The sequence below is a fragment of the Ixodes scapularis genome, unplaced genomic scaffold, assembly GCF_016920785.2.
Source record: "Ixodes scapularis isolate PalLabHiFi unplaced genomic scaffold, ASM1692078v2 PGA_scaffold4__175_contigs__length_147842914, whole genome shotgun sequence".
Taxonomy (NCBI): domain Eukaryota; kingdom Metazoa; phylum Arthropoda; class Arachnida; order Ixodida; family Ixodidae; genus Ixodes; species Ixodes scapularis.
In genome coordinates this window covers 127,843,551-127,867,860 of record NW_024609879.1, presented here as the reverse complement: position 1 = coordinate 127,867,860, position 24,310 = coordinate 127,843,551, and the positions used below count along the sequence as shown (strand labels likewise).

The 24,310-nt window shown below is 46.0% G+C and overlaps 1 protein-coding gene across 1 annotated transcript in view; it reads right to left on the bottom strand.

Moving 5' to 3' along the window:
* The window catches only part of LOC8028106 (phospholipid-transporting ATPase ABCA3), a 71,767-nt gene that overhangs the window by 26,078 nt on the left and 21,379 nt on the right, over window positions 1–24,310 (bottom strand). Inside the window, 10 exon segments of the mRNA XM_040205420.3 lie at window positions 390–515; window positions 4,252–4,519; window positions 7,784–8,433; window positions 10,552–10,628; window positions 13,671–13,920; window positions 15,251–15,461; window positions 16,086–16,241; window positions 17,182–17,336; window positions 18,300–18,423; window positions 19,034–19,168. Coding sequence (XP_040061354.3) covers window positions 390–515; window positions 4,252–4,519; window positions 7,784–8,433; window positions 10,552–10,628; window positions 13,671–13,920; window positions 15,251–15,461; window positions 16,086–16,241; window positions 17,182–17,336; window positions 18,300–18,423; window positions 19,034–19,168 — 2,152 coding nt within the window.

The window sequence follows — 24,310 nt, the reverse complement described above, 5'->3', positions numbered from 1 at the left end:
CCAACCAGCGTATATAACTAGACCGAAGCTTTGCAGTATTTCCGAGAAAATTTTTTCGAGACAAAAGTAAAAAAATAATGCTTGAAAAAATAATTTAAAATACACGTGCCGGACTGAACTATTTCCAGGGTTACCCAACAGGTGACGCCGCCGTGCCCTCATCATGATGTAGAAAACCCGAGACTGTGGTAAAGGCAAGGAAACTTGGTCGAAGAAGAAAGGCAGGGGAAAGAATGTCTCAAACTCAGCTACTGCGTTTATTTCCTCAATGTCTTAAGCTATTATGTCGTAGGCGGATACGAGAAAATGCAATCCACTGGAGCACACATGTGCGAGCCAGCCTTCACCTGCCTCGTTTCAACGCGAAGAGAAGAGAATCTTGGACTTACCGGTAATGACGTTGATCGTGGTCAACAGGGCGTAGCCAGCCGACGGCGTTTTCTTCACGTACGAGAAGAGGTAGCTGAAGGGAATGGCTGCCCAGCCATACAAAAGCAACAGGAAGTAGGTGGCCCCTGGAAAGACGAGAAACGTTGGCTATTTGTTCTTTAATTTTGTGTCAGGTATTGCATCATTCGCATTTCATTTTTTTTCCATGCCTTCTGTCGCTCCTTTTCACGCTCGCCTCATTTTTTTTTCTTGATAGTATGGCGACGGTGTAGGCGAGCTGGTGTAAGTTCCCGGTTTTTCTCGAAGCACCCAAAACTAGGTGGAGAAACTTGAAGCAACGAAAGTAGAAGAGACGGGAAAAAGACGACAAAAACCGACGTCTCGAGACGTCGGATCTTGTCATCCTTTTCACGTTTTCTTTTTTTGGTTGCATCGAGCTACTCCACCCAATCTCAAGTGTTAAAAAAAAATGGTAATTTTCTTTACACTTTTAGGACATTCCCCCAACCATTTTCAAAAATATGCGCCGTCTGGTGGCGAATGAAAGTATGCACCCTGAGCGTGCATTGGACACGATTGCTTCGTCAGCATGTACTCGGGTGCAAACCTATTCGACGTGAGTGCTGCATTGGCACTCAACATAAACTCGCTTTGGGCTACGACTCCGGGCTTCACACCGGAGTAGAAGCCCAAAATATTGTGGCAGCCGCCAGCATTGTCCGACAAACTTTTGAAAAAGGAACTACATTAAGCTCAAACTTGAGCAAATGTCGCTTTAACAAATATTTCAGAATAACGAACTTTAAAAAAATCCCCGGCAGTTTTCCTATGCATTCTATGCAAAGATGTTTCAGTCAAACGAATTAACAGATTTCGGAATAGCAAACATTTCAGTTCTACGAACTTGATCAGTGGACCAACGATTATTTTTAAAATCAGTTTAACGAAGTTTTGTGCTTTGCAGTGCTGGTACAGCCGATGCCTGCCGCCCCGCCTCCGCTGCCTCTGCAGCCACGGCATATCATCGCTGGCTGTTACAGCGTCGCCGAGAAAAAGCAGCCATACAGAAGACGAAAACGAACCACATGGTGTGTCTGTTTTAGGGGCAAAGCTCCTTAGAGTCTAGCCTTGTCCGTCCAGCGTCCGTGCTCACATCGACCCTGCTAGTGCTCGTGTAAGGCGAAAAAAAATGTTTTTGCAGTTGACAGGATTCGAACCTGTGCGGGGAGACCCCAATGGATTTCTAGTTGATCGCCTTAACCACTCGGCCACGACTGCGGGATGAGTAGGGGGGCTCTGAGATGTGGTAGTAACTCAAGAGATGTGGATGTCATGGATGAAACGTTGCATGTAGCCGCGCAACGTCTATACAGGAGAGGGCACTGCGGTCAAATGCATATATAAAGCGCGAAACACATGTACGACGAAACCGTCCGATCCGACGTCCGACGACGGTCGGAGGCGAGGGTTTTCAACGCTCTCCGATGCTACGAAAACCCTCTCCCCCAAGGTCATTCCGGCAGTCTGCACGTCGGATCGGACGGTTTCGTCGTACATGTGTTTCGCGCTTAATCGCGTTAAACTTTGCATGCATTGGCTCAATGTTTATAGACGAGAGGGCACTGCGGTCAAATGCTCAAATGCGTATATAACCACATTCCATACCACACATTCTCCTTCTCACATAGATGAAAACGATCGAAATGCTCGGTCGGCATGCTGCGGCTCAGCGTCTATGCAGACAATCACCACCAAAGCTTCACCCCAATCAACATTATTCACAACGTGGAGATGCGGTTAATTTTTTCTTTATCATCGGTTCCGTTTGGCCGACTTAGTTTTGGGTAACAATGCCAGGACGGCAGTTTGTGTGCCCACTTTCGTAATGAGTATGACGTAACGGAAGCGGTTGTCTCTATCAAACAAGCTCAAAATCCTTCAGCGTCTGCACAACGGTCAAAGGCAAGTGGACGTTACGAAGGCCTATGGAATTCCATCATTGACGTTGTCATTGATAGTGAAACCAAGGTCGAAGCTTGAATACATGACTCCACCAATAGCATTTCACATTTTTGACTCTATGTGTGCTGTGCCCTATGCTGTTCCATATTCTAGTGAATATACAGTCCAACCTCGATGTAACGAAGTCGGTGAAATTCGGAATTTACTTTGTTACATTGAAATTTCACCAGATAGAAATTCGGGGCTAACGTTAAAGAAAGTTTCCACAAATGTTTCTCGGGTGCACAAAACTCATTGAGGACGCCTTTATTTCGGTTGAAAGTAGTCCATCACTTTTATCTGGGTCACTCTTGGCATTATTATCGGCATCACGCGACGTTCGCATAACGAGATGGCCTGCATCGCGTCTTTGTCTAGCTGTGTGCTCACGAACTGCCTCAAGACATCGATCGCGTCCACCACTTCACGGTTACTCGGCACATCGCAGGTGAATTAATCATCAGGCTCGATGTCGTCCCCGTCTTCAAAGTTCCCACGAACATCGCTAGCTATCGCTTCGTTGGTCATTTCCTCCGTTGCAATGACAGCAGCGTCGGCTTATAGAAAGTTGTCGAGGTGGACATTGTCGGGAGCGGCTCCATCGCCTTCAAAGCTCCATCAACCAGGACGATGAGAAACGCACGCGTCTAGTTAGGCCTCGAAACGAACTACGCAGTGCGAACGAAGCCGACGAACGAAACGGCGGCACTTCTAGTGTCTCTAATGGCCGTTCTGTACACCACACTCGCCAGATTCGGCCCGTTTCACTTTTTGCCCTTTATCGGGGGCCCGTTTCAGCGCATGTGCTTCCCAAAATCTCCTTTGGGACCCAAACGTTTGTGACGAATTGGCCATGAAACTTCGTTACATCAAAATTTCGGCAAACGGGGCTTCGTTACATGGAGGTAAAAAATGCATGGCGTGCATACACTTGCGGTTAGAAAAAGCTTTGTACTTCGTTACATCGGGGGTTTCGTTAGATCTAAGTTTGTTACATCGAGGTTTGACTGTATTCAGTTTAGTGAGCTTTCAGTTAAATGAACTATTTTCTTGTGTCCCTTGAAGTTTGCTCAATTACTGTATTTACTTGCATAATGCACACACATTTTTCCAGAAAAATTGACATTTACATGGGGGTTGCGTTCATTAGGCGAGGTAAAATTTTTGCATTTACACACTTCGTGTAAATGTCATATTAGGTGCCAATACGGCAAGGCAAGGTACTGTGGCACGTCTCCACTGATGGAGGCATACCCACAGCTGGTCGTGGGCATGCCACAGCAACCATGCTTTATAAAGTGCTAACCTTTTTAGGGCACTTTCGGCTTGCCTTTTGCCAAGGAAAAGCGCCCCATGAAGCTCACTCAGCACGGAGAGCAACATGATCGTTCTTAGGCCTACGACTTTCACGATTTCACTGGCCAAAAGTTAACCACAGAGGACGGCATGCTTGTTGACACCAATGCATCCGATAGGCAAACAATGTTCGGGACTGGGCAAATCCTCGACCCAAGCTTCATCAAGTGTGCGCGCCGCCCTATTTCACGGTTGATCACTTCCGTAACTATGCACTTGCAGCCATTACCAGAGCGGCTTGGCTTGGCTTGGCTTGGCTTGACTTGGTCTGACCGCTTGGTGGCAAAAGAAAAATGGCTTGGTGGGCATGGTGGCTAGCTAAGTCGGACGCAAATCAAGGCTCGTGGAGCCGAGAACTGGAGGTGCGTTCATCACGCAAAAAGTCCAAATATTGGTACCCGGGGGGGGGGGAGGGGGGCTGCGTTCATTATGCGAGTAAATACGTAAAAGTTTACTGTAATAAGAAAAAGAAAAAAAAAAACATTTGTCAAGACGGAGCGGTACCTGCAAGCCCGGCGCTCGACAGGAAGATGCCGTTGGGGTTGATGGCGAGGAGCGGCACCATGATCGCAGTGCTGCAGATGGCAAAGATGAGGAAGTCCCAGAGAAAGGTGGTGCCCCAGAAGAGGACGCCGGGAACGCCGGCCATCAGCTGCAGCAACTTGGCCTTGGTGACGCGCTCGTGCGTCGGAAACAGCACGAAAGAGGACGACAGAAACGCCAGCGCCGTTGGCACGAACACCGAGCAGAGGATCCGAGATGTCTGGTCATACTGTCGGAACCACCAAAGACCGGAACAGGGCATTAGACAATGATGATGATGAGGAGGAGAAGGATTAAGGTTTTAACGGCGCGACAGCAACGAAGGCTGTATTGCACTGAAGGGTGTTGATGATATGACGATGATTTAACCCTTAATGACGCCAAAGGGAGCTAAATGATGATGGTGATTAAGGCTTTAACTAGGACTAAAAGTAGTGGAAAGAGCAGAGACCATGCCTCATCGGCCGTCTGAAGCCAAGAATGTTGAAAGCTGCGCATTGCTGGTGTCGAGACCTTATTAAGCTCGTGCTGTGCCCTCCTGCCCTGCTTGCGGTTCTCGTATGCGAGCAAGGCTGGGCAGTTCTCGGGAAAAGAGCGCCAACACCACCTGGTGGATTCAGGGTGATGTGCCTCACACAGAGGCCGCTGCTTTTTCCACTAATACTTGATGTTCTAGTTCACTGCAGCCATTTTACATCAAAGGGTGTTAGATGATGGCGATGATGATAAAGGTCTTAATGGTGCAATGGCATGAAGGCCCTATTGTGCCAAAGGGCATTAGCTGATGACGATTAAGGCTTTAATGGCACACTGGCAACAAAAGCCATATCTGCCAAAGGGCGTTAAATGATGATGATTGATGATGCAATGGCAACAAAGGTCATACAGCAGAACCCTGGTATAGTAACTCCGCACATGGTAAAACTCCAGTTATAGTAAAGGGAAGTGCCGGTCCTGACCGAATTCTAATTTCCTCTACGGCTGAAAATTCTGATATTGTAAACCATCAAAAGTCGAATACCAGTTATATTAAAACACGGCAGTGCCGATGAACTGTTATTTGCCCGCAACAGCATACTTTCTAGGTGAGATCAGACAAGATCGGCTCCTAGAAACTGTAAAAGTGTGCATTAACTATTGAAACGCTACAGGTCGTATGACGACGGTTTTTTGAAGGAGCGTCAGTGGTGCTGCGGTCGCTCGCGACTGTTTCCATTCTCGGGGGCCCACAATCGTCTGCCTTGTCGAAACAATAGTCCTAACAAAACTGAGAAGGTGCTGGTTTTTTCGGGGTGTTAGGGACTGAACTGCGCATTATGACTGGTCTACAAAGTAAGTTAGGCTCATTCAAAAAGCAGGTGGCGGCCGGACTAAAAAGCAAACTGTGGATGAATTCAGCGCTCCTCCAAGGAGGATTCGTGATGAGAAGTTGGCTAAAGGCAAGACAAGCATGGCTGCGGCCACTTTGGCGGCGTTGTGACGGCGACGTCGGCGGCATCCTCACGACTGCGATTTTCAATAGGGAACGACATTGCACTCGGTTTGGAAAACCCAGTAAAGTGGGCAAAGATCACCGCCAACTTGGAGCTTGTGACGCACAAACATTTCTCGGCGAAGGTACGTTCTGCGAAGGTCAGTGCTGAGGCGATGTAAGCAGACGCAACCAAATGGCTGCTCGTGTTGCATTCCCATGTTTAAACAAATCTAAAATGCTCGGTCCGTGTGTTCCTCATTCTCTGTCCTCCATACTTTTGGCGCTGTTTCCTTCTTCGTCTCTAAAATGTTACTCTAGACCAAAAAACTTGTTTTTTCTCAAGCACTTGCGTAAAGAATGTGGCACCGTTCGGCAGACGGCACATATATGGGCATGAACCCCTATGCAGTGAAACGAACAAACTAAAGGATGAAAAGCGCATTTGACGGTTGCTAATGGCAATAAGATTTGTTATATGTTTGCTTTCTGACCGTTCAGACAAAGATGTTGGGAGTTGGTAAAAGTTGCTCCAAAAAGGCTTAGCGAGGAGTAGGGGACGCCCGTTAGGGCCTCCATCGTAGCTAGCCGATCTCAGCGCTTGCGAAAACTTACTCTCCAATCAGCATAAAATTTGAATGGGGGATATTAACTTTTGTGCTGTAGTGAGGTTGAATTTATTGCGTTTCCCTAATAGTTTATGTGCCAACATTGGGCACAACTTTGAGACTCCTGTCAGAATGCGGCTCGTTTTTCGCCCAATGAAGTAACAAGAAGCGGATGTTTGGCAAACAAAATATGTGTAGGGCTCAAAGTGAATTCAGTTGTAGTTCCCTGGTACTAGACAGGATTACTAAAATTGAGCTCAAAGATACAATCGTGGGATGAGAAATGAGTAAGCCACGTCTTACTATGTTTGCATACGCAAGCACAACATCTGCCATGTCAAAAACCAAGAAAAGTGCCCCGGCCTTCCTTTTCTATTGCTCAAGAATGAGTGTATTGTACATTCATGGGAAGTCAGACAATTGAAAACGCAAGGAGCACATTCCGTCATGGCGTGACAGCAGAAACTAAAGCTGCTCAATCAAAACCGAAACTGAGTGGCCTGCTAGTTCCCAAAGTGCACTGTGTGGAACTTTGCCGCGATGGGGCGCTTCAAATTTTGGAAGAAGTCTATTAGATGAGCAGGTTAGTATGAATGATCTAAGCTTTTGAGTAACAATTTGTAACTTCAGAATATATACCAGGGGTGGCCAGGCCGACCAGGCCTAAGAGCCGCAAATGAAACCACGAAACTTCTAAGAGCCACGGGGGGGGGGGGGGGCAAGTTTAAATTTTGTTCAGTCTGACTGTACTTATGAGTGCACAAGGCTGTACGACAGTACGTATGGAAATAAAAGGCTGCCAAACCGCGAGCCGTACTTCATTCTGCCTGAAATCCCTTCTTGTTTCCTGGGAAAATGCGGGAAAGGGGGGGGTCCCCTTACGAGGGATTTGCGAGCCGCACTTGGACCAGCAAAGAGCCGCATGCGGCTCGCGAGCCGCGGTTTGGCCACCCCTGATATATACCTTCGAATACCAGCGCATTCAATTCAACCTTTGAATCAAACGGTAGTAGTTTGTTTAGTATACGACCGAAGTAGTGCGTTTTTGCTTTCTTTTTTGCCAAAACTCATCTTCGTCTTCTGGTTTTTGTCCGAGTCAAAGTTGCCAATTTTATTTTAGGGGACTTCGTAGAAATAGGAGAGCGTTACGATTTTCCTAGTTTGGCATTGTGACGCTCTTCAGACGAGCGTGAAATATGTTATCTATGTGGCTATTTTGTGAGGCCACTTAGGGTTCTGCAAGTTTTTTTTCACTGGCATCACGAGTCGCAGTATCCTGAGTGGCACCATGCACCGCACCCAAACCGACTTTTAAGTGCCTGAGCCTGGGCTGCATCCAAGATCTGGACACGAAACTGCCAAGAGGTGCTTTTGTGTCCAGATCCCTACAAATGTCACGCGTTCAAAAACTCACCATGCCAGCAAAGAGCTGGTAGCCCAGCTTCCCCGGGAGCGGCCAATTGGTGACTGAGACCACGGCGTCGTCCTCTTCAGTGACGTACCTCAGCGCCGCCGTGTGCGCCAGATTCAGAGACATGGCGCCCAAATGAAGCGGCTCTCCGTTGTACCACGCTACCAGCTTTGTGACGCCCTCCACACTTCCGCCGACCAGGTACTTGCCCTCGTACTCCGACAAGCTCTTCCTCGCAATGTCCAGAAGGAACTCGTTCGGGTCTCCCACGTTTTCTTTCACGTCGACCTTCTGCGCCGCCATCGCGCGCTCGTACAATGTCGTCAGCGGCCGCACCACCGGCTCGACCGTGTCCAGAAAGCCAACCGTCGAGCCGGCAAATGGCCCGAGGTCGTAGACGAGTCGAGACGAGCTTGAGTCGCTTATCTGTGCGTCTTTGATGTCCAAAAGCGCGTAGACAATGAAGAGGGCGATGGGGATGAGGATGGTGAGGATGGGAAGGAAGTATTGGCGGCGGGTGGCGTTGGCGCGCTTGGCAAAGAGCGCGGCGGTCTGTTGGAGGAGGAGGGGGAGGCGTCCGCGGACGCGCTGGAACCGGGGGTAAGCGTCGTCTGCAAGAAACAAGCAGTGCTTTTCGACTTTCTTCCACAGCACTGCAAGGGAACGAGAGGAGGGGGAGAAGAAGGTCGGACAGGGAACGGCGCAGTGTTAGTGCAAAGCAAAGCGAGACCTGGAACGAATGAAAGCAAAAAACGTGCATGCTCTCGTGTTAGTGTCTGGTGCGCGGCGCGATAAAGCGTGACGTGATATGCGATGACTGCGCCGGTCGTTTTACGGGGCAGGTGTGCCGTAGGACGTTGCCGGTTTTTAAGACAAAATAGTTCAGAGCTCCAGTTCCAATTTGGTGGTACAGAGTGCAATGCTGTTGGTGCAAACAAGCAGTTGCCATTTCCTTCTTTTTCTCTCTAAGAAATTATAGGTTCTCATCAGAACTACCACTGTAGTGGAAAGTGCACATTTATTACAGTTAACCTGAGTGGTAAAGTTGGGTACCTGCCTTTTTGAAAGAAAAGTGCAAAAAAGCAATAACGCCATGTGCCAACTAACGGTGTCGCACAGTGTACACTGGCTTTTCGTGTGCTTCTATCCTGCAGTCTGTTTTAGGCAGGCAAGGGTGAATAAGACCTTGCCAAAAACGCTGCCTAGAATAAAAACGCTGCCTTAGGCACACGCTGTTCATACATTAGTTTTATGGCACCTTCTATTAATTTAAACTAAGGCAATTTAAAATTCAGATTTTAGGTGACTTCTCCATGAGCTATAGTATTTAAAAGAATGCATTTTTAAACAGTTTCATAATATCATAGCGAGTTTAGCGTAGGAGTTAAAGCAAATAAGAATGGGCAGTTTCCATAAACTAGCAAACCCTTAAGACGAATGCTTTTACAGCAGCTCCAAGATCTCCAGAACAGTGGGTTCCTTTATTAATCTGAATCTGTTTACACAATGCCTTCTAATCACCACTGGATGATTACTGCCAGGAAAGCTGCAGCAGAAGCAGGCTTTACCTTGAGCTCATTTCTACCAAATACTTTTCACAGCTTATCAATACCCTGGCAGGAGTACCATCTACTGCAACGCCGAGCAACCGATCCCTCATTTGCAACCTCTGGTAGATAGTTCAGCATAAAATTTTGATGCTTGGAGGTCAAGGTACTTCAGTAAAGAGCATTCTTTACTGAAGTACAAGGGGAAACAGAGCATGCTGTGTATATATATACCACACAGTCAACAAAGCATAGAGATCACAGAGCAAACCACAACATACGCTATGTTAGTCAAGCGAGGCAGTCATTCACAGCAGCATAAAAGATATGCGAGAAAGTATCAAAGCATCTGCAAATGCCTGCTTACATTGGGTGCCAAGCATGTGCAAACATAAAACATGCACATCCAGCACGTTGCCCTAACGAAGCTTCAGGAAACACTTTATGATGGATGTTAGACAATTTACAAAGCTTAATTTTATGGTTGTAGTGCAGAACAGAGGCACTGCCAACAATGTTGACCAGGTTCTAGCATCTCGAAAACCAAAAATTACTTTAACATACCCTAAGCAGACTAAGCCTACAGAGATGATTTCATTGAATACCATCAGAGAAGACACTCTAAACATTAGTGTTTGCATACTACAGGTATCAACAAAAGCCTACACACTTACTAACAGAACTAATAAGCCACCACCATCACAATTTCTTAGTACTGCTACTAATGAATTATGTTTAGCAGACGATTCAAACAATATGCAGGCTAGAAAGACAAAAATGTGCTGTGCTATTGATGCGACCCTGAAGTGGCCATAGAGTTAGAAACGGGAGCTTTCTAAACCATTTCAATATTTGGGCATGCATTCAGCATAATCTCGTTAAGGAAAATGTCGAGGCACCAGGTAAAGCTATTCCACTTAGTAGCGGAAAATACAGTTATCACAAGACAAGAAGACCACTTTGAAGACATAAACAACCAAACAAACATTGCACAAAGTTCCACTTATATCAAGGTTCCAGAGATTCTCTTATCAACACTGAATGCAACCAGCTCTAAAAAGGTCAAGAAACTTTCAGCATGTACTTTCAAGCACTTCTTTTTCTTCTGTTTGTCAAAAAACACATGCCTTAAAAGACTTCTCCAGTACAACACGCCAAAGAGTGGTACTACAAGCAAACAGCACCTAGACAATGGAGTTGGAGGTACGATATCTTGAAACGTACCACTGATCATGTCGCCATTGTTCATCGACGACGCAGTGCTACTGTTGTCCAAACTCATGTCTGCCAGCTCTCCAACCCTGAACAAACAAGCAACAGCAATTACATTGCAAGAAACCTTCATTCCAAAAAGTCAGGATTCATGACTTGATTACCTACCATCGAGTGACAAATGCTTCGAAAGAGAAAAGGAGCAAACATAAGTCGTTGATGTTAATATAGAGACTACACTATAGACCACTTATAACTAGGTTTCTATTTTTTCAAAATTCGGCGTACTTTTTTCGGTGTTTATTTTAAAATTCAATTTTCGGTTTTTTTCGGCGTATATTTATGCCCGCAAAATTTTATCGGCTTTTTTCGGTGAATATAAAATAAACACCAACGGACACCGGATCAGATGATCCTTGTACGTAGCTCTGATATTTGTGATCACTCAAAGAATAACGGAACAGATACGTTGAAAAAGAAATGGACACTTCATTTGGCAAATGTGTGCAACTGTAGAAGAAACAAGAAAAAAACGCAGAAGTACAAACAAGTCAGATATGAAGCCTATGCCCCAAAAACATGCAACCTCACCTTCTGTACATCAGGAATACGTGATCTCATTATAGTACGCACAAACATGTACTTCCCCAGGTTCTCCTTCTTGATCCACACTATTTCTTTCCTGTTAATATATGACCCTGAGCTTCGAGAACGCCCTCTCAACGCTAGCACTGGACGCTGGCAGGCTGAGGAGATGACGCGCTGCCTGAGCCAAAATCGCCGAAAGAGACACGGTGCGACGTTTTGAAGCACAATACAACATGCAGAGCTTGCATCTAGTCAGTCTTCCTCACAGCGAGTTTGAAAACACGCTCGCCACGGCTCTGCGGTATGACTGGACGGTCAAAGTGACATTTTCCGGTTAAAACTGAATTTAAAAAAATGAATTCGACGAAATTTTATCGGTTTTTTTCGGTTTAAATCGAAACTGCCGAATTTAAAAACTGACCTTTTCCGGTTAAAACCGAATTTCCAAAAATGGATTCGGCGTACTTTTATCAGTTTTTATCGGTTTAAACCGAAAACTCCGAACCCTACTTATAACGTAACTGCTTATAGTGCAGGACCGGATATAACTTGGCTTTTTTGAACCACTGGTCCGCCTCCCAAACAACTTCATGTAATTACACACCACTTAAAATGCAGGCCGCAAAGGAAAATACCGGTTATAATGCGGTTTCTGGGACAGCCCGCCGACTGACCAGCGCAGCAAGCACGCTTTTCTCTGCGATACCAGATAATAACACAAGTGGCACTCGCGGGGGCAAGGATGTCAAGGACGTTGAGCGGAAGAAGTGAGGAGAAGCAAAGAGAGAGGCGAGAAACGAATGACAATGCAGCGAGATACAACACAGCGAGGCATGACACGTGCACGCTCAACTTCGAAAGTTCCAACGAGCCATTTAAGCATTTCACCCATTCGATTTCACCTCCTCGTTGAAGTCATGCAAACACCTCCTTTCTTACACAGCACGCAAAACAAAGGTTAGATAGCTGAATAGTTTCTAGTTTCGCTTTTTGCAGCTTGCTGGCTTGTTCTCATGTCTGATGTTTGGAATGCGTCAAGCATATCATACGTAAATCGACTGTCCATCGCTGATCTGTCCCCGTCTCCCAAGCCCAAGATGGCCAAGAAACAACAATCCCCGTTTCTCAAAACTAAACAGAGCATCGACAAAGATGTCAAAGGCGTGAAAAAATGAAAGCCGTTTACAATTCCCTGTAACGCCGGACTAGAGCGCAGCTCTTGAGGAGGAGGATGGAAGCGTACTGAGGGATAGGTGACGCCTTGAGGTCACGTGACCTCAGGGAGGGTCGTGTGACGTCAGGGGGGGGGTCACGTGACCTCGGGGGTCGCGTGACCTCGGGGGGGGGGTGTCGCGGGACCTCAGGGGGTATCGTGTGACCTCAGGGGGTATCGTGTGACCTCAGGGGGTATCGTGTGACCTCAGGGGGGGGTCGTGTGACCTCAGGGGGGGTCGTGTGACCTCAGGGGGGGTCGCGTGACCTCAGGGGGGTCGCGTGACCTCAGGGGGGTCGCGTGACCTCAGGGGGGGTCGCGTGACCTCAGGGGATATCGCGTGACCTCAGGGGGGGTCACGAGACCACGCGACCTCGACAGTTCACGTGACCACGTGACCTGGGGGTGTCACGTGACCTTGGAGGGGGGGGTCATGTGACCTCGCGGTTACGCCGACAACGACACCGACGACGCTCAAGCCGGAAATGGGCCTTTAAGAGCTGCGCTCTAAAAAGCTTCCGTCACAGCCAAGTACAACATTGCTGACACAACGGTTTCCACCGTCTGGAGAGCATGGAGCAGGTACGGAACCAGCTATAGCAAGGTTCTGCATCGCTGTCAAGAAAGAGGATTCGTGCATCAATGTATGAGGACGTCGACAAAGCCTTTTTTAGGTGCTTTCGCAAAGTGCGAGCCAAGAACGTCGCAGTGAGTGGCTCGACGCTACAAGCGAAGGATAGGTCCATTTGGACACTCGTTCAAACACAAAGGCGTCAACCCCTTCAAAGGATGGATCAAGAAATTCGGAGACTGCCACGGGATTAGCTGCAAAGTTATCTCAGGCAAAAGTGGGGATGTCAACGACACCAGAATTCAAGCGGTGACCGCTTGTCGGGGGCTGGGCGTTTCCTTGACCCTAGCTTTGTTAGGTGCGCGCGCCGCTCAGTTTCACAGTTGATCACTCCTGCAACTACGAACTTGCAGCAATCATGAGAGCTGCTTAGCTTGGCTTAACTCGGCCCGGCCGCTTGGCGGCAAAAGAAAATTGGCTCGGTGGCTAGCTGGGTTGGACACGGTTTTAGACTCACGGAGCCGAAAATTGATGGTGCGTTCATTACACGAGGGAAAAAAGAAGTCCAAATATTGATGCCCGTTGTCAGGGGTGTGTTCATTATGTGAGTGCATTCATTATACGAGTAAATACGATATATAGTCACAATGCCCGCAACATTCGTCAACAAAGGGTTAAAGTGAAATAGAGTATATAGTAGTCACAACGCCCAGAGTCAAATGACAGAGAGATGAAGCAGGTTTAAAAGACATGCCCCACCTGATGAAGACGTCTTCCATCGTGGTGACCGAGATCCCGAGACTCGCAATGCCGAGCGAATCCTTGTCTTGTTCGAGGGACCTCAGGAGGGGAATCACATCCGAGGCCGGAGGGAAACCGAGGTTGTAGACAACCTCGTGCCCAATGTCCGATGTCATGTGGCTGGACACGACTGTCCCCGTGATCCGTTGGGTCAAGGCCTCAAGGTCGCAGGGATGTGCCTTGGCTATCCGCATGCGGTACCCCGTTCCTAGGACAAAATGCCATATTTAGGATGCCAGTCCTGGACAACACCGAAGAGCTACAGAAAGGATTGACGAACTGGGTTCCTGGGAGCACAGGGATTCTGCACAGTGCTCTAATGGGTTCCCTAATTCCCAAAATTTCTGCTGCTGTCCCTGCCTCTAAAAACAAAGCGTTTTTTTTTTTTTATGGTTTAAGCTTTATTTTAGCAGATCCGGGTTACCTAATGATGCACAGGTTTGAGCCAAGCACTACCTAGCACACACGACTGTTTACATGGTCAGAGGGCTCCTTTACTGCCTTAATGCACCAATGCTTAGAGCGAGGAGGATTCCTTGGCTGACCATTGAGGGAAGGGAAGGGAAAGGGGGGCTCCTCGAGGCTTGAAACTTTAAGGGACCCTCAGCTAGAAGATGAATATCCGAGCGAAAATAACAAGCTCTTCAGTACCCATTGGTTACGAAATCGTCAGAGGCCTGTTGGTTTAGAAAGGAGACACGCTATGGTGAGATGTATAATCCGATGAGACAAAGGTGGGAAAGGTAATGGGCTTCAACGCAGCAAACATTTAGGACGTGAGCCAACCAGGTCGAAAAGCTCTCAGACGATTTGGTTGTGAGGAATGTTTGGCACTCCTGCCCACCAAGAAACCTCCTCTCAACATTAGTGAAAAAAAAGGTTAAGCAGCTTGCAAAGTATGGTACTCAAAATACACATACTAGAAGGAAAATAGGCATAGGGATGATCGAGAGAAATAAGAAGCTCGAGAAACTAACATCTAGGTCCCTATACTCAATCTCATCTGCTACTGCGCAGCCCCATCAAGAGGACGGGTGCAAAAGCCTGTCTCGCCAGAATGCAATGCTCGCACAAGACCCCACTCGCAAACTTGTGGATAATCCAAACTTTTCTGTACCAGTGTCGATGCACCAAAAAATACCATCCTGGTTGTTTTTGGGCAACGAAATATAAATGATTATTATTGCTATAATATTAATATTATTATCGCTTTCAAGCCACAGGCCTACCTACTACCTCGAACTGCTTTTTCACTGCAAACCAGACTGGTTCTATTTATTTATTTATTTGTACCAACGTCGCCCAGTGGCCATTAAAACAGGGGGGCACAGATATTATAAGAAAGCACGGAAATAACAGCAAATAATAAGCTATGAGATTGAAACAAGATAAACACTCAGAATGAAACATTGCAAACACATTACAATAACAAAATTTCTTAAAAAGATTAATTAATGAAATTCTTTAACATAATTAATTAATTAATTGATTGATTTAATTAAGCTTCACATCGAGAAGGAAGAGGCAGAAAGACATACCGAATTTCTTTTTCAGGAAGATGGGTGATCCGCAGCACTGCAGCTTCCCTCCGGCCACAAACGCGATTCTGTCCCCCAGCGCATCCGCCTCCTCCATGTAGTGCGTCGTCAAGAGGATCGTTTTCTCCCGCCTGAGCTCCTGGAGAAGCGTCCAGACCGCACGACGAGCTTGCGGATCCATCCCTGCCGTCGGCTCGTCCAAAATGAGGATCTGTACGTGACGAATTTGAGACGTTTTGCGCACCATTTTTCTTGCTTGAATACCACCACACCCTCTTTGTCTGAGACATGCTCCAGGCGCCATAGTGGAACCTCCCGGTTTGCTTCAAAAAGATCAGTCTCCTAGATGTATTTCCTCTTCTACAACTAGGCAAACTTTTATCTCACACTGCAGCTTTCTCGAAGGCGTGAAATTGACACACTGAACAAAACTATGACATGTCGTCGACCCTCATAAAAAAAATTAAAGAAACACTTTTCTTTCGCTTTGGCTAAAGGCCAGCTTAAAACACCAAAATCAATCCCTGACATCAATAAACATTTTGTCACACGACCACATACGCTGCTGTAGCCCTCTACTCTTTCAACTTTGGCAGAGAGAACGTTTGAGCCCTCGCCTCTTCTCTCACCTTTCCTCCAACGTTCGCTCTTCTAAAGTGGAAAGAGTGAAGTGCTTTGTGAGAAGAGCTTCTCCTGTTCTTCCTAACGCGCATTGGGGTATAGAAAAAATCGAGGCCGCGCGATACGTCTCGTCTAGGGACAGCGGGCCACTTCGGCAACGCTTTTGTAGCACAGCGTAGAAAATATTGCGCCAAAAGGAGGCGGGTGGCGTTACCTTGGAACCTCCGATCATGGAGTTCGCCAGGGAGAGCTTCCGCTTCATGCCTCCAGAAAGGCCCTTGGCGAGCGTCCGTCGCTTGTCGGACAGCTCGAGATTTGACAGGATTGTGTCAATGTGCTCCTTCCAGGCAATTTCGGGACTGCTCTTGAGCTGTTTCGAGAGCCAAAGCGTACACAAGTCAACACGGTACACTCCTCATTGCAGCAACCTGACTCCAAAACTTTTGTTCCAATCTCCGTGCATCGCTCGAGATGTGTCGAAATGCTCTCGCTTTTCACCGTCCAAACCTGTGCAGGCTGGAGTCACTGTATATGGTGGATTTAGTGGCTAGAGTAACGTCACGCTTCTCCCCGTTTCTCAAACGGTACCATAAAAACCACTTGAGCTGGCTCAGTGTTCGTGACAAACTAACAGCAAGGACTACCAAGTCTTTCCGAAGAAGGAAGTTTGCGACAGACTACATTTTCAAACTACTTCGCCGTCCAAGTTCCCCAATTCCTGCCCATATTCGCATCCCTGCACAATGGTCCTAGGCTTAAATCATTGTCTCAAGTACATGAAGCGATCACACTTATAAAAGCCACTGGCTATCTCGTTGCCACAATGATTTCCAAGAACAAAGTGGAGATTACCATTACAGCTTCTAGTGTCGCGTGCAGAGTACCTTTGCCTAGCCCCGCTACAATGGCTGTAAAAGATGCCATACACAAAGGTACTGGCGCAAGCCATCTGCGTCGAAAACCACAACAGAATGGCACTTGATAGATGGTACAAAAATAAAAAGTAGGATATGGAAAGAACATAAATAATATGGAGGATGAAAACAAGTGGAAGAACTGAACAGGAGAAGCGTTCGGTTCTTCTGCTTGTACTCGTCCTTTGCACCATTCGTGCTCTGACTATGTTCAACCAACTCGCCTAACAGCTCATTTTGGTACAGGATTTAAAAGGCTGCACACAGCAGCGAAACCGAAAGTTCCACCCATGTAGTAGGCGAATGCCGTAGAACACGGACACAAAAGAAATATTTGCATGGGAACAGAAAAGCGTTTGCACACCTGGTTTACAAGATCAACAAGGCTCTACTCACACTGTAAAAGAAGTAGAGGTGCTCTTCTACTGTCATCTCGTCAAAGAGGACATTGTGCTGAGGACACAGGCCGAAGTTTTCGCGGGCTTTCTTTGTCTGAGTCAGGATGTTGTAGCCCTTGATCTTAACCCGTCCCTCCGTTGGTGGAAACAGGCCTGAGACACATCATGGAAGTCATAAAGTTTAAAGCAATCCCTGTACCACAGAGAAGTGTGGCGACCTTTGGCTGCAACCATATCTCATAGTTTCAATCACGAAGAGACGTGTTACTAAAACAGAAATAAGCAAATGGTATGAGCTAATAGAAAAAAAATTTTTTTTTAATGTTTACTACCTAATGAATGGCAGGTAACTGTTGCCTCTCTAATTCATTGAATAATGTTTAACAAAGCAATCATGTGCAATGCACAACTACTACAGTCCAATACAATCCACAGTACAATAAATAATTTAACAAAATTTTAGAGCCCTTCCACTTCACGTGAAGATGGAGGACCAGCGAAGCTGTTATTTTTACGACATCTAGGACGATGCCTAGAGGATGAAGTCTAGGATGACCTCAAAGATGACTTCTAGGACGACCTGAAGGAGACGTCTAGAGGACGACCTCTCGTACAACCTCAAGGACTACTTCTAGGACAGCCTCGAGGACGATGTCCAGGACAACCTCAAGGACAACTTCTAGGATGACCTCAAGGACAACTTCTAGGATGACCTCAAGGACAACTTCTAGGACGATTTTGAGGATAACTTCTTGAGTGAAGAGTGGAAAGGCTGGAAAGGTTGCCGCCATCTATGAGCAACTGCAGAAACCAGACAACAGGCAAGCCGGTTGTCTGGTTGCCCCTGTTGCTCATAGATGGCGGTAGCTATCTGGAGTTTTGTGTCAACGTTTGTTTATTCGTGGACATGATACTGGGTAAACTAGCCCTTGAGGTCGTCCTAGACGTCGTCCTCGAGGTAGTCTAGGGCTCATTTCATGGCTCCTCCTGTAAGCTTTGTTTATGAGTAAACATTAAATTGTCTTCACGAGTAAATATTAGGTTTACCAAAGAGCACATGTAAGCAGTCGAAGCAGATCACTATCATACAAAACAGGTTCAAAGTCCCGAGCTCACCAGTGATCATGTTCATGGTTGTCGTCTTCCCAGCGCCGTTATGGCCAAGCAGGACGGTGATTTGCCCGTCGTAGATCTTGAGGGAAAGGTTGTCAACTGCCTTCTTGTTGGTGCCACGGAACATCTGTGGGAACAGCAATAAGCACGGAGGTTAGAAAAAATACTTGGTTCCTCGTTGTGTCCTGCCTATGACAATGGCCGAGACAATACACACTGCCACAGACAGGTATGCTGCCATGTTTAAACTTGGCAGATTTACGTCATGCTAAATTTAGCGGATGGTGTTCACGTGACGCTGTGACATCACATGATCCTGCGACATGATGTCACGGTGTCCTGATAATTCTAGTGGAAGAACTTTCCCACTTAATTTAGGGGAAAGATTCATCTGCTAGATTAAGCAGGAAAATTGTGACATCGTCCAACGTGACATCACAATACAGAGCGACGTTCCTACCACACAATACTGCGATTCCCGGCTAAATTTAGCATAAAAATTTCCCACTAAACGTAGCAGACAAGTTCCCCGCCAAATTTGGCGGGCCTTGACGTACACGAAACCCATGCTTGATCTGCCGCAAAACTTCGCAAACAACAGCTGTTTCCCGAAAAAGAACGACTGACTAAAGAGGCCGGATACTGCGTTGCTTTTATGCTAAGAAACACCCGTGGTTCTCCCCATATACGACGATGCCACACACATATCGAGCAAGGACGGAACACGATGGTCGTACCTTGGTGACGTGCGACAACGAAATGGTGGTCTCAACGTTGTGCGGAGGCGCCTCAAAGACGTCGGGCGAAGTGTCGTCCACAGCTTCCATATCGCTGCCGCTGTCGTAGTCGGTAGACGAGTACCAATATGATTTCTGAAATCACAAGCAGAAACGGCGGCCCCCCCAACCCCAATGAAATGAGCATGTTCGATGATGACCACTGAGCAGCGATTTTAGCTTTGAAGATAAGTCGGTACAAATAATGGACAGTCGTAAAAAGGAGCAAACCCAACGTGAAACGACTTGCAATTTTAGAAGTGTTGAGAGCAAGGTGTTGGCCTCTTTTGTCGACCATCTTGATTACGGATCAAAACTTCATTGATTTACTTTGGTTGTAGGGAAGGAGTGTGTTGGAAAGGTGTTTGAATATACGTTAAAATTGGTGGCTCCTAATTGTTTGTCTAGAAAAGCACTGCCCTTTAATAAAGACATATTTTGCATATTAGAACAAGTATAAGGGCAATGTCTGTTTTAAAGGGATACTACAACGAAATTTCGGCGATCATTTTTTGGTCTGTATGTGTTCAAAGGAGCAGTATTACATCGAGCATACCAATATCTTGTCAAAAAAGTCTCGAAAAGGAATTTTAAAACGAATTAAACGATTAACAAAGAGCACCTGGTGGATGTCGCTAACGCCTCGTTTGTGATGCTCGTCTAGAAACCTTGACAGCTAGTGACGGAGGTTGTCTCGCCTCTGGCCAGGAAGAGAGAAAAGAGGGGAAGGAGGAACTCCCCTCTTCCCGAGAATGCCTTTTGTGTGTCGCAGAAGTTGCTATTGTCCCCCTACAAGATTATAGAAGATTAACCCGTCACTCAAAATTCGCACAAAAGCAGCCGCTTCGGTGGCTGGAACGACTAGGCCATCATTCTCGACGTCAGCCTTGCCTAGCTTTGCTCGTCCCGAGACGAACTACGTCACGATTGCGTTAGATGTCACGCGGTCTTCGCTCGACTTCTCCGAGCACTTGCCAGAGTAGGCCGTTTATAACGAAAAATACAGCCACCAGGCTCAAAATACAAACGTGCAATTGTCTTTTATGGATATTGTGGATTATATTCAACCTATTTTTGAACACGACGGGAATATTTCAAATTTCGTTGAAGTATCCCTTTCACAAAAATAAGGGGTCTACCACTTAACATTGTACAAAAAACTTTGTTTAAACTCCTGTAAAGTGTGAAACAGCATGAACACATGTGCCTCAGTTTTTCTCACTTTTCCATCGCGACTAGAGAGCTGTCGTCTAAAATACATGCCTAAAGAAATGTGTTTATGCGGGCTCAGGCGGTAAAATTCGCTATTCAACAGATAATTCCATAAATAAAAATCAGTAAAACCACAGACATGGTGTTTGTGGTGAATGTGTTGTGCACATACCAAATACACCCTTTCATTGTCCCAAGCAGGGTCAGCTTGAAGCTGGCCTTGACCGAAGAGGAATGAAGCGATACAAAACAGCACAGATATTTGCATACATAAAACAAAGAAGCCGGTAACAAAACAAAGATTGCTCATTGTAGTGCCACGTAAAATCCCATAAGGACACCTTCTCCCAAGAGATCACCCATCCCGTTTTTATGGCTAAATATCTGTAACATAAAAATTCCAAAACATTGCCCCCCCCCCCCCAACGCGCATCACCGGCGCGCGATCTGCGGTACCGGTACGTCACAGAAGCGAGTTCATAACGGGTTCCCGCGTTTTTGTCTGCGATCTGGGCACGTGATATCAGTTCCCGTAAGACGCAAAATGTTCCTGCATGTATATTGAAACGTGAAATGCGAATCTGCTGCGTTCGCGATTTGTGGTTTCCGTTCCCAAGTTTGTGGCGTATTCGTGTTTGTGTCCGTGATCTGCGCGCGCGATATCGATTCTTAGCTGTAATGCACGCGAGTTGTTCCAGCCTGTATATTGCATTGTGAAATGCGACTCTGCTGTGTCTGCAATCTGCGGTATCTGTTTCCATGACAGTCGAGTTTGTAGCGTATTCCCGCGTTTTTGTAGCGCGATATCGGTTTCCGTGACAGGCAAGATTGTAGTGGGTTTCTGCGCGTTTTTTCCACCATAAAACTTGAATCTGCCGCGTCCATGGTCTGCGGTACACTTCCCCGTGAGATATGAGTTCCCGGCGGGTTCCTGCGAGTCCCTCGCACCGTGAAACGCGAATCTGCTGCGTCGGCCACTTGCGGTATTCTTCCCCGTGACACAGGATTTTGTAGTGAATTCCCACATGGTTATCACATCGTAAAACAGAAATTTGCCGTGTCCGCGATCTGCGGTATCAGTTCCCGCGTCACAGGGTTTGCAGCAAGTGCCCAAGAGCTTAGCATTAATTTTTGATAAAGTTTTGGTGTGGCATCCCCCAAGATAGCCCACCCCATGTTTTTCACCATTTATCTCTTCATTTTGGGTGGGCATACTTATGGGATTTTATGGTACGTGTGGCAGCAGAGAAAAGCAAAACAATGCATGCAATGAATAAGCACAAACAGCAGCCAAATGATGCACTTAGTAGTAAACAAACATCTCAAAAAGTTTATCAAAATTTCAGGTAGTAATAAAAATGTGAAGACATAGAGATAAGAAAACATGCTCAATCAGGCTGAGGTCATGCGACAATTACTGTAGTCGGAGACATATGTCACAGCAGCCACAAGTCAAAGCAGTCAACAGGTCTATGGAAATTTGTAAATATGTTGAACACAGTTTTGAACATTAATCTAAAACTGTAAAACATTTTTTTCCGATTCATTTTAGACATCAGACTGCGGTCGCACAAAAAGGCAAGGGAAGATTGCACAAAGCCCACGTATGTTGCACATAACACAAAAAAAAAATTAAATAAATAAATATAGTAAATATATGTTGTTAAAACTGCTTTGTATCTTTAACCGGTTCTCATTTGTATGTAGAGTGCATAGTTTTTAGTTCCTGACGAGTAGCCATAGACTAGCTCAGCTCATGGGTCTGTCGCATTGTTCACAATTAAGTCTCTTGCCTTACAAAAGTCAAGTGATAACAGAAATTATTTCTATTGTTCTATAGATAAAAGAAGTCGCGTGGGGGCCAAAACAGGTGGCACATGGCAAATCTGATCACACTGCATGATTTGTCTCTAAGTAACTTGCATGCTAGAAATAGCATAATACGTATATCCTGAACACTAAAAATCAAGTGATAGAGTACAACCATTCCTAGGACACAAGCTGGTCTATCCTCAAAATGGTGGATACTTGGGCTAGTTGGTGGTTGCTATACATAATTAAACAGCGCACAAGGAGAGGGACAGAAAAGGAAGACAGAACAGGCAAGCGCTGACTCGCAACTGACGATTTACTATGAAAAGGAGAAGGAAGAAAACTACACACATGAACATATATCGGAAAAGAGAAAGATGTGAAAAAGCTAATAAATTAAATAAAATTACACCTAAAATAATTGTAGCTGAAAAGGAAAACATAATAAAATGAAAATCAATCTCTCAAAGTCCTAGGCATGTCCAGTGCCGGCACTCCGAAGCCTTGACCATACACCTATTTGTGCGCAGCTGCCCCCATAAACTCATACTCGCTGTCTTGTAGTGTTAATGATGGCTGGCTCACACATTTGGATTCGAGCTTTCTTATCCAAAAGGCTTCCACTATTTCTCTTGTTGTTTTTTCTTTATGGGAAGCTAGAACAGTTGTTGCACAAAAATCTGGATCACATCCACAGGTTCTGCAGTGGATGGCTAGGTGGCTTCCAGTGGTGGTTTGAAGAGACTGTTTATGTTCCCTCAAGCGGTCGTTGAGGCAACGCCCAGTCTGTCCGACATAGGTTTTCCCGCAGGACAGAGGAAGATGGTAAACCACTTGTAGAATGCAAGACACAAAGTGCACCTTGTGGTTTTTCATGCAGCAAGCCCTGCTGTCATTGTTCTTGTCCACAAGCATGCAAATTCTACCCAGTTTGTTTGGGGCTGAAAACACCATGGGCACGTTGTATCTATTGGCAACATTTTTTAAGTTGTGCGACGTCTTGTGGATGTATGGTATAACTAGTGGTCGGATATTGGTAAGGTCTTTGCTCTTTTTTCTTTTGGTCGATCCTTTACAGGTTTGTATCAGAGTGCCCGCAACTTCACTTAACATGGCTGATGGAAAGCCGGATCTGGAGAGTTTGTTTACTTGAGTGCTGAAACTCTTTTCGATGGTGTGGTGACAGGATTTTTTCAAAGCTGAATACATGCACGAACTGGCTATCCCTCTTTTTATTAATTTTGAATGGGCAGATTGGTAATTAAGAATTTCTTTTTTGGAGCGTGGTAGGTAGGACCAACAAATGTGGTGATCTGAGATTTTTATAGATAGGTCCAGGAACTGCAGCACATTTAGAATAGGTTGTTCATACGTAAAACTCAGACCTTTACCGCTTCTGGAGAAAACACTCAGGATTGTATCTATTAAGTCTTCGGTTTGTTCTTCTTGGAGGATAATAAGAAAGTCATCAACGTACCTGAAGACTTTTATAATAGACATGGTGCTCAAAAGCGGTGCGAGGATCATGTCTACGCCTCCCAGAAAGATGTCGCTTAAGATGGGAGCAACACATGACCCAATGCACACTCCAGACCGCTGTAGGTATGAAGAATCTTGCCATTTTACAAACAAGGCTTTCAGATAAAAGTCTAGTAGCTCCATGAAGCTTTCCGTTGAAGTACCACTCGAATTCTGAAACTTGATTTCTCCTGATTGTTCAATAGTTGATTTGACTGAAGCCAGGAGAGCATCCTGTGGAATGGAGTAATACAGGTCCACCACATCTACGCTGAAGGCTCCTCTCTTCTGATTGGTGTCACTCTTCAAAAAATCAATTACCTCCTCGGAGTTGTGTATGAGGAACGGGTCAACTATGTTGAGGCTAGAGAGGTGAGTCTGGAGATAGAGGGCGATCTGTTTCTGCCAAGTACCCCTTTCTGATACAATGGCCCTGAAGGGACATGCATCTTTGTGGGTTTTTGCACTAAAAAATATATCCAGGTGCAAGCCCTCAGCTTTCTTTATTTTTACCGCCAGCTGATTGAGACTTAGCTTTTGACAGGTGGCATATGCTCTTTCCTTGATCTTTTTCAGTACTATGTCTACAGGCTTGAAATTTTTCATTACAGCAGCGTTAGCCTTTTCATTGTACATACCCTCGGGCATGACGACAAAGCCTCCTTCTTTATCTGAGAGCAGAAGTTTCTGGGAGTT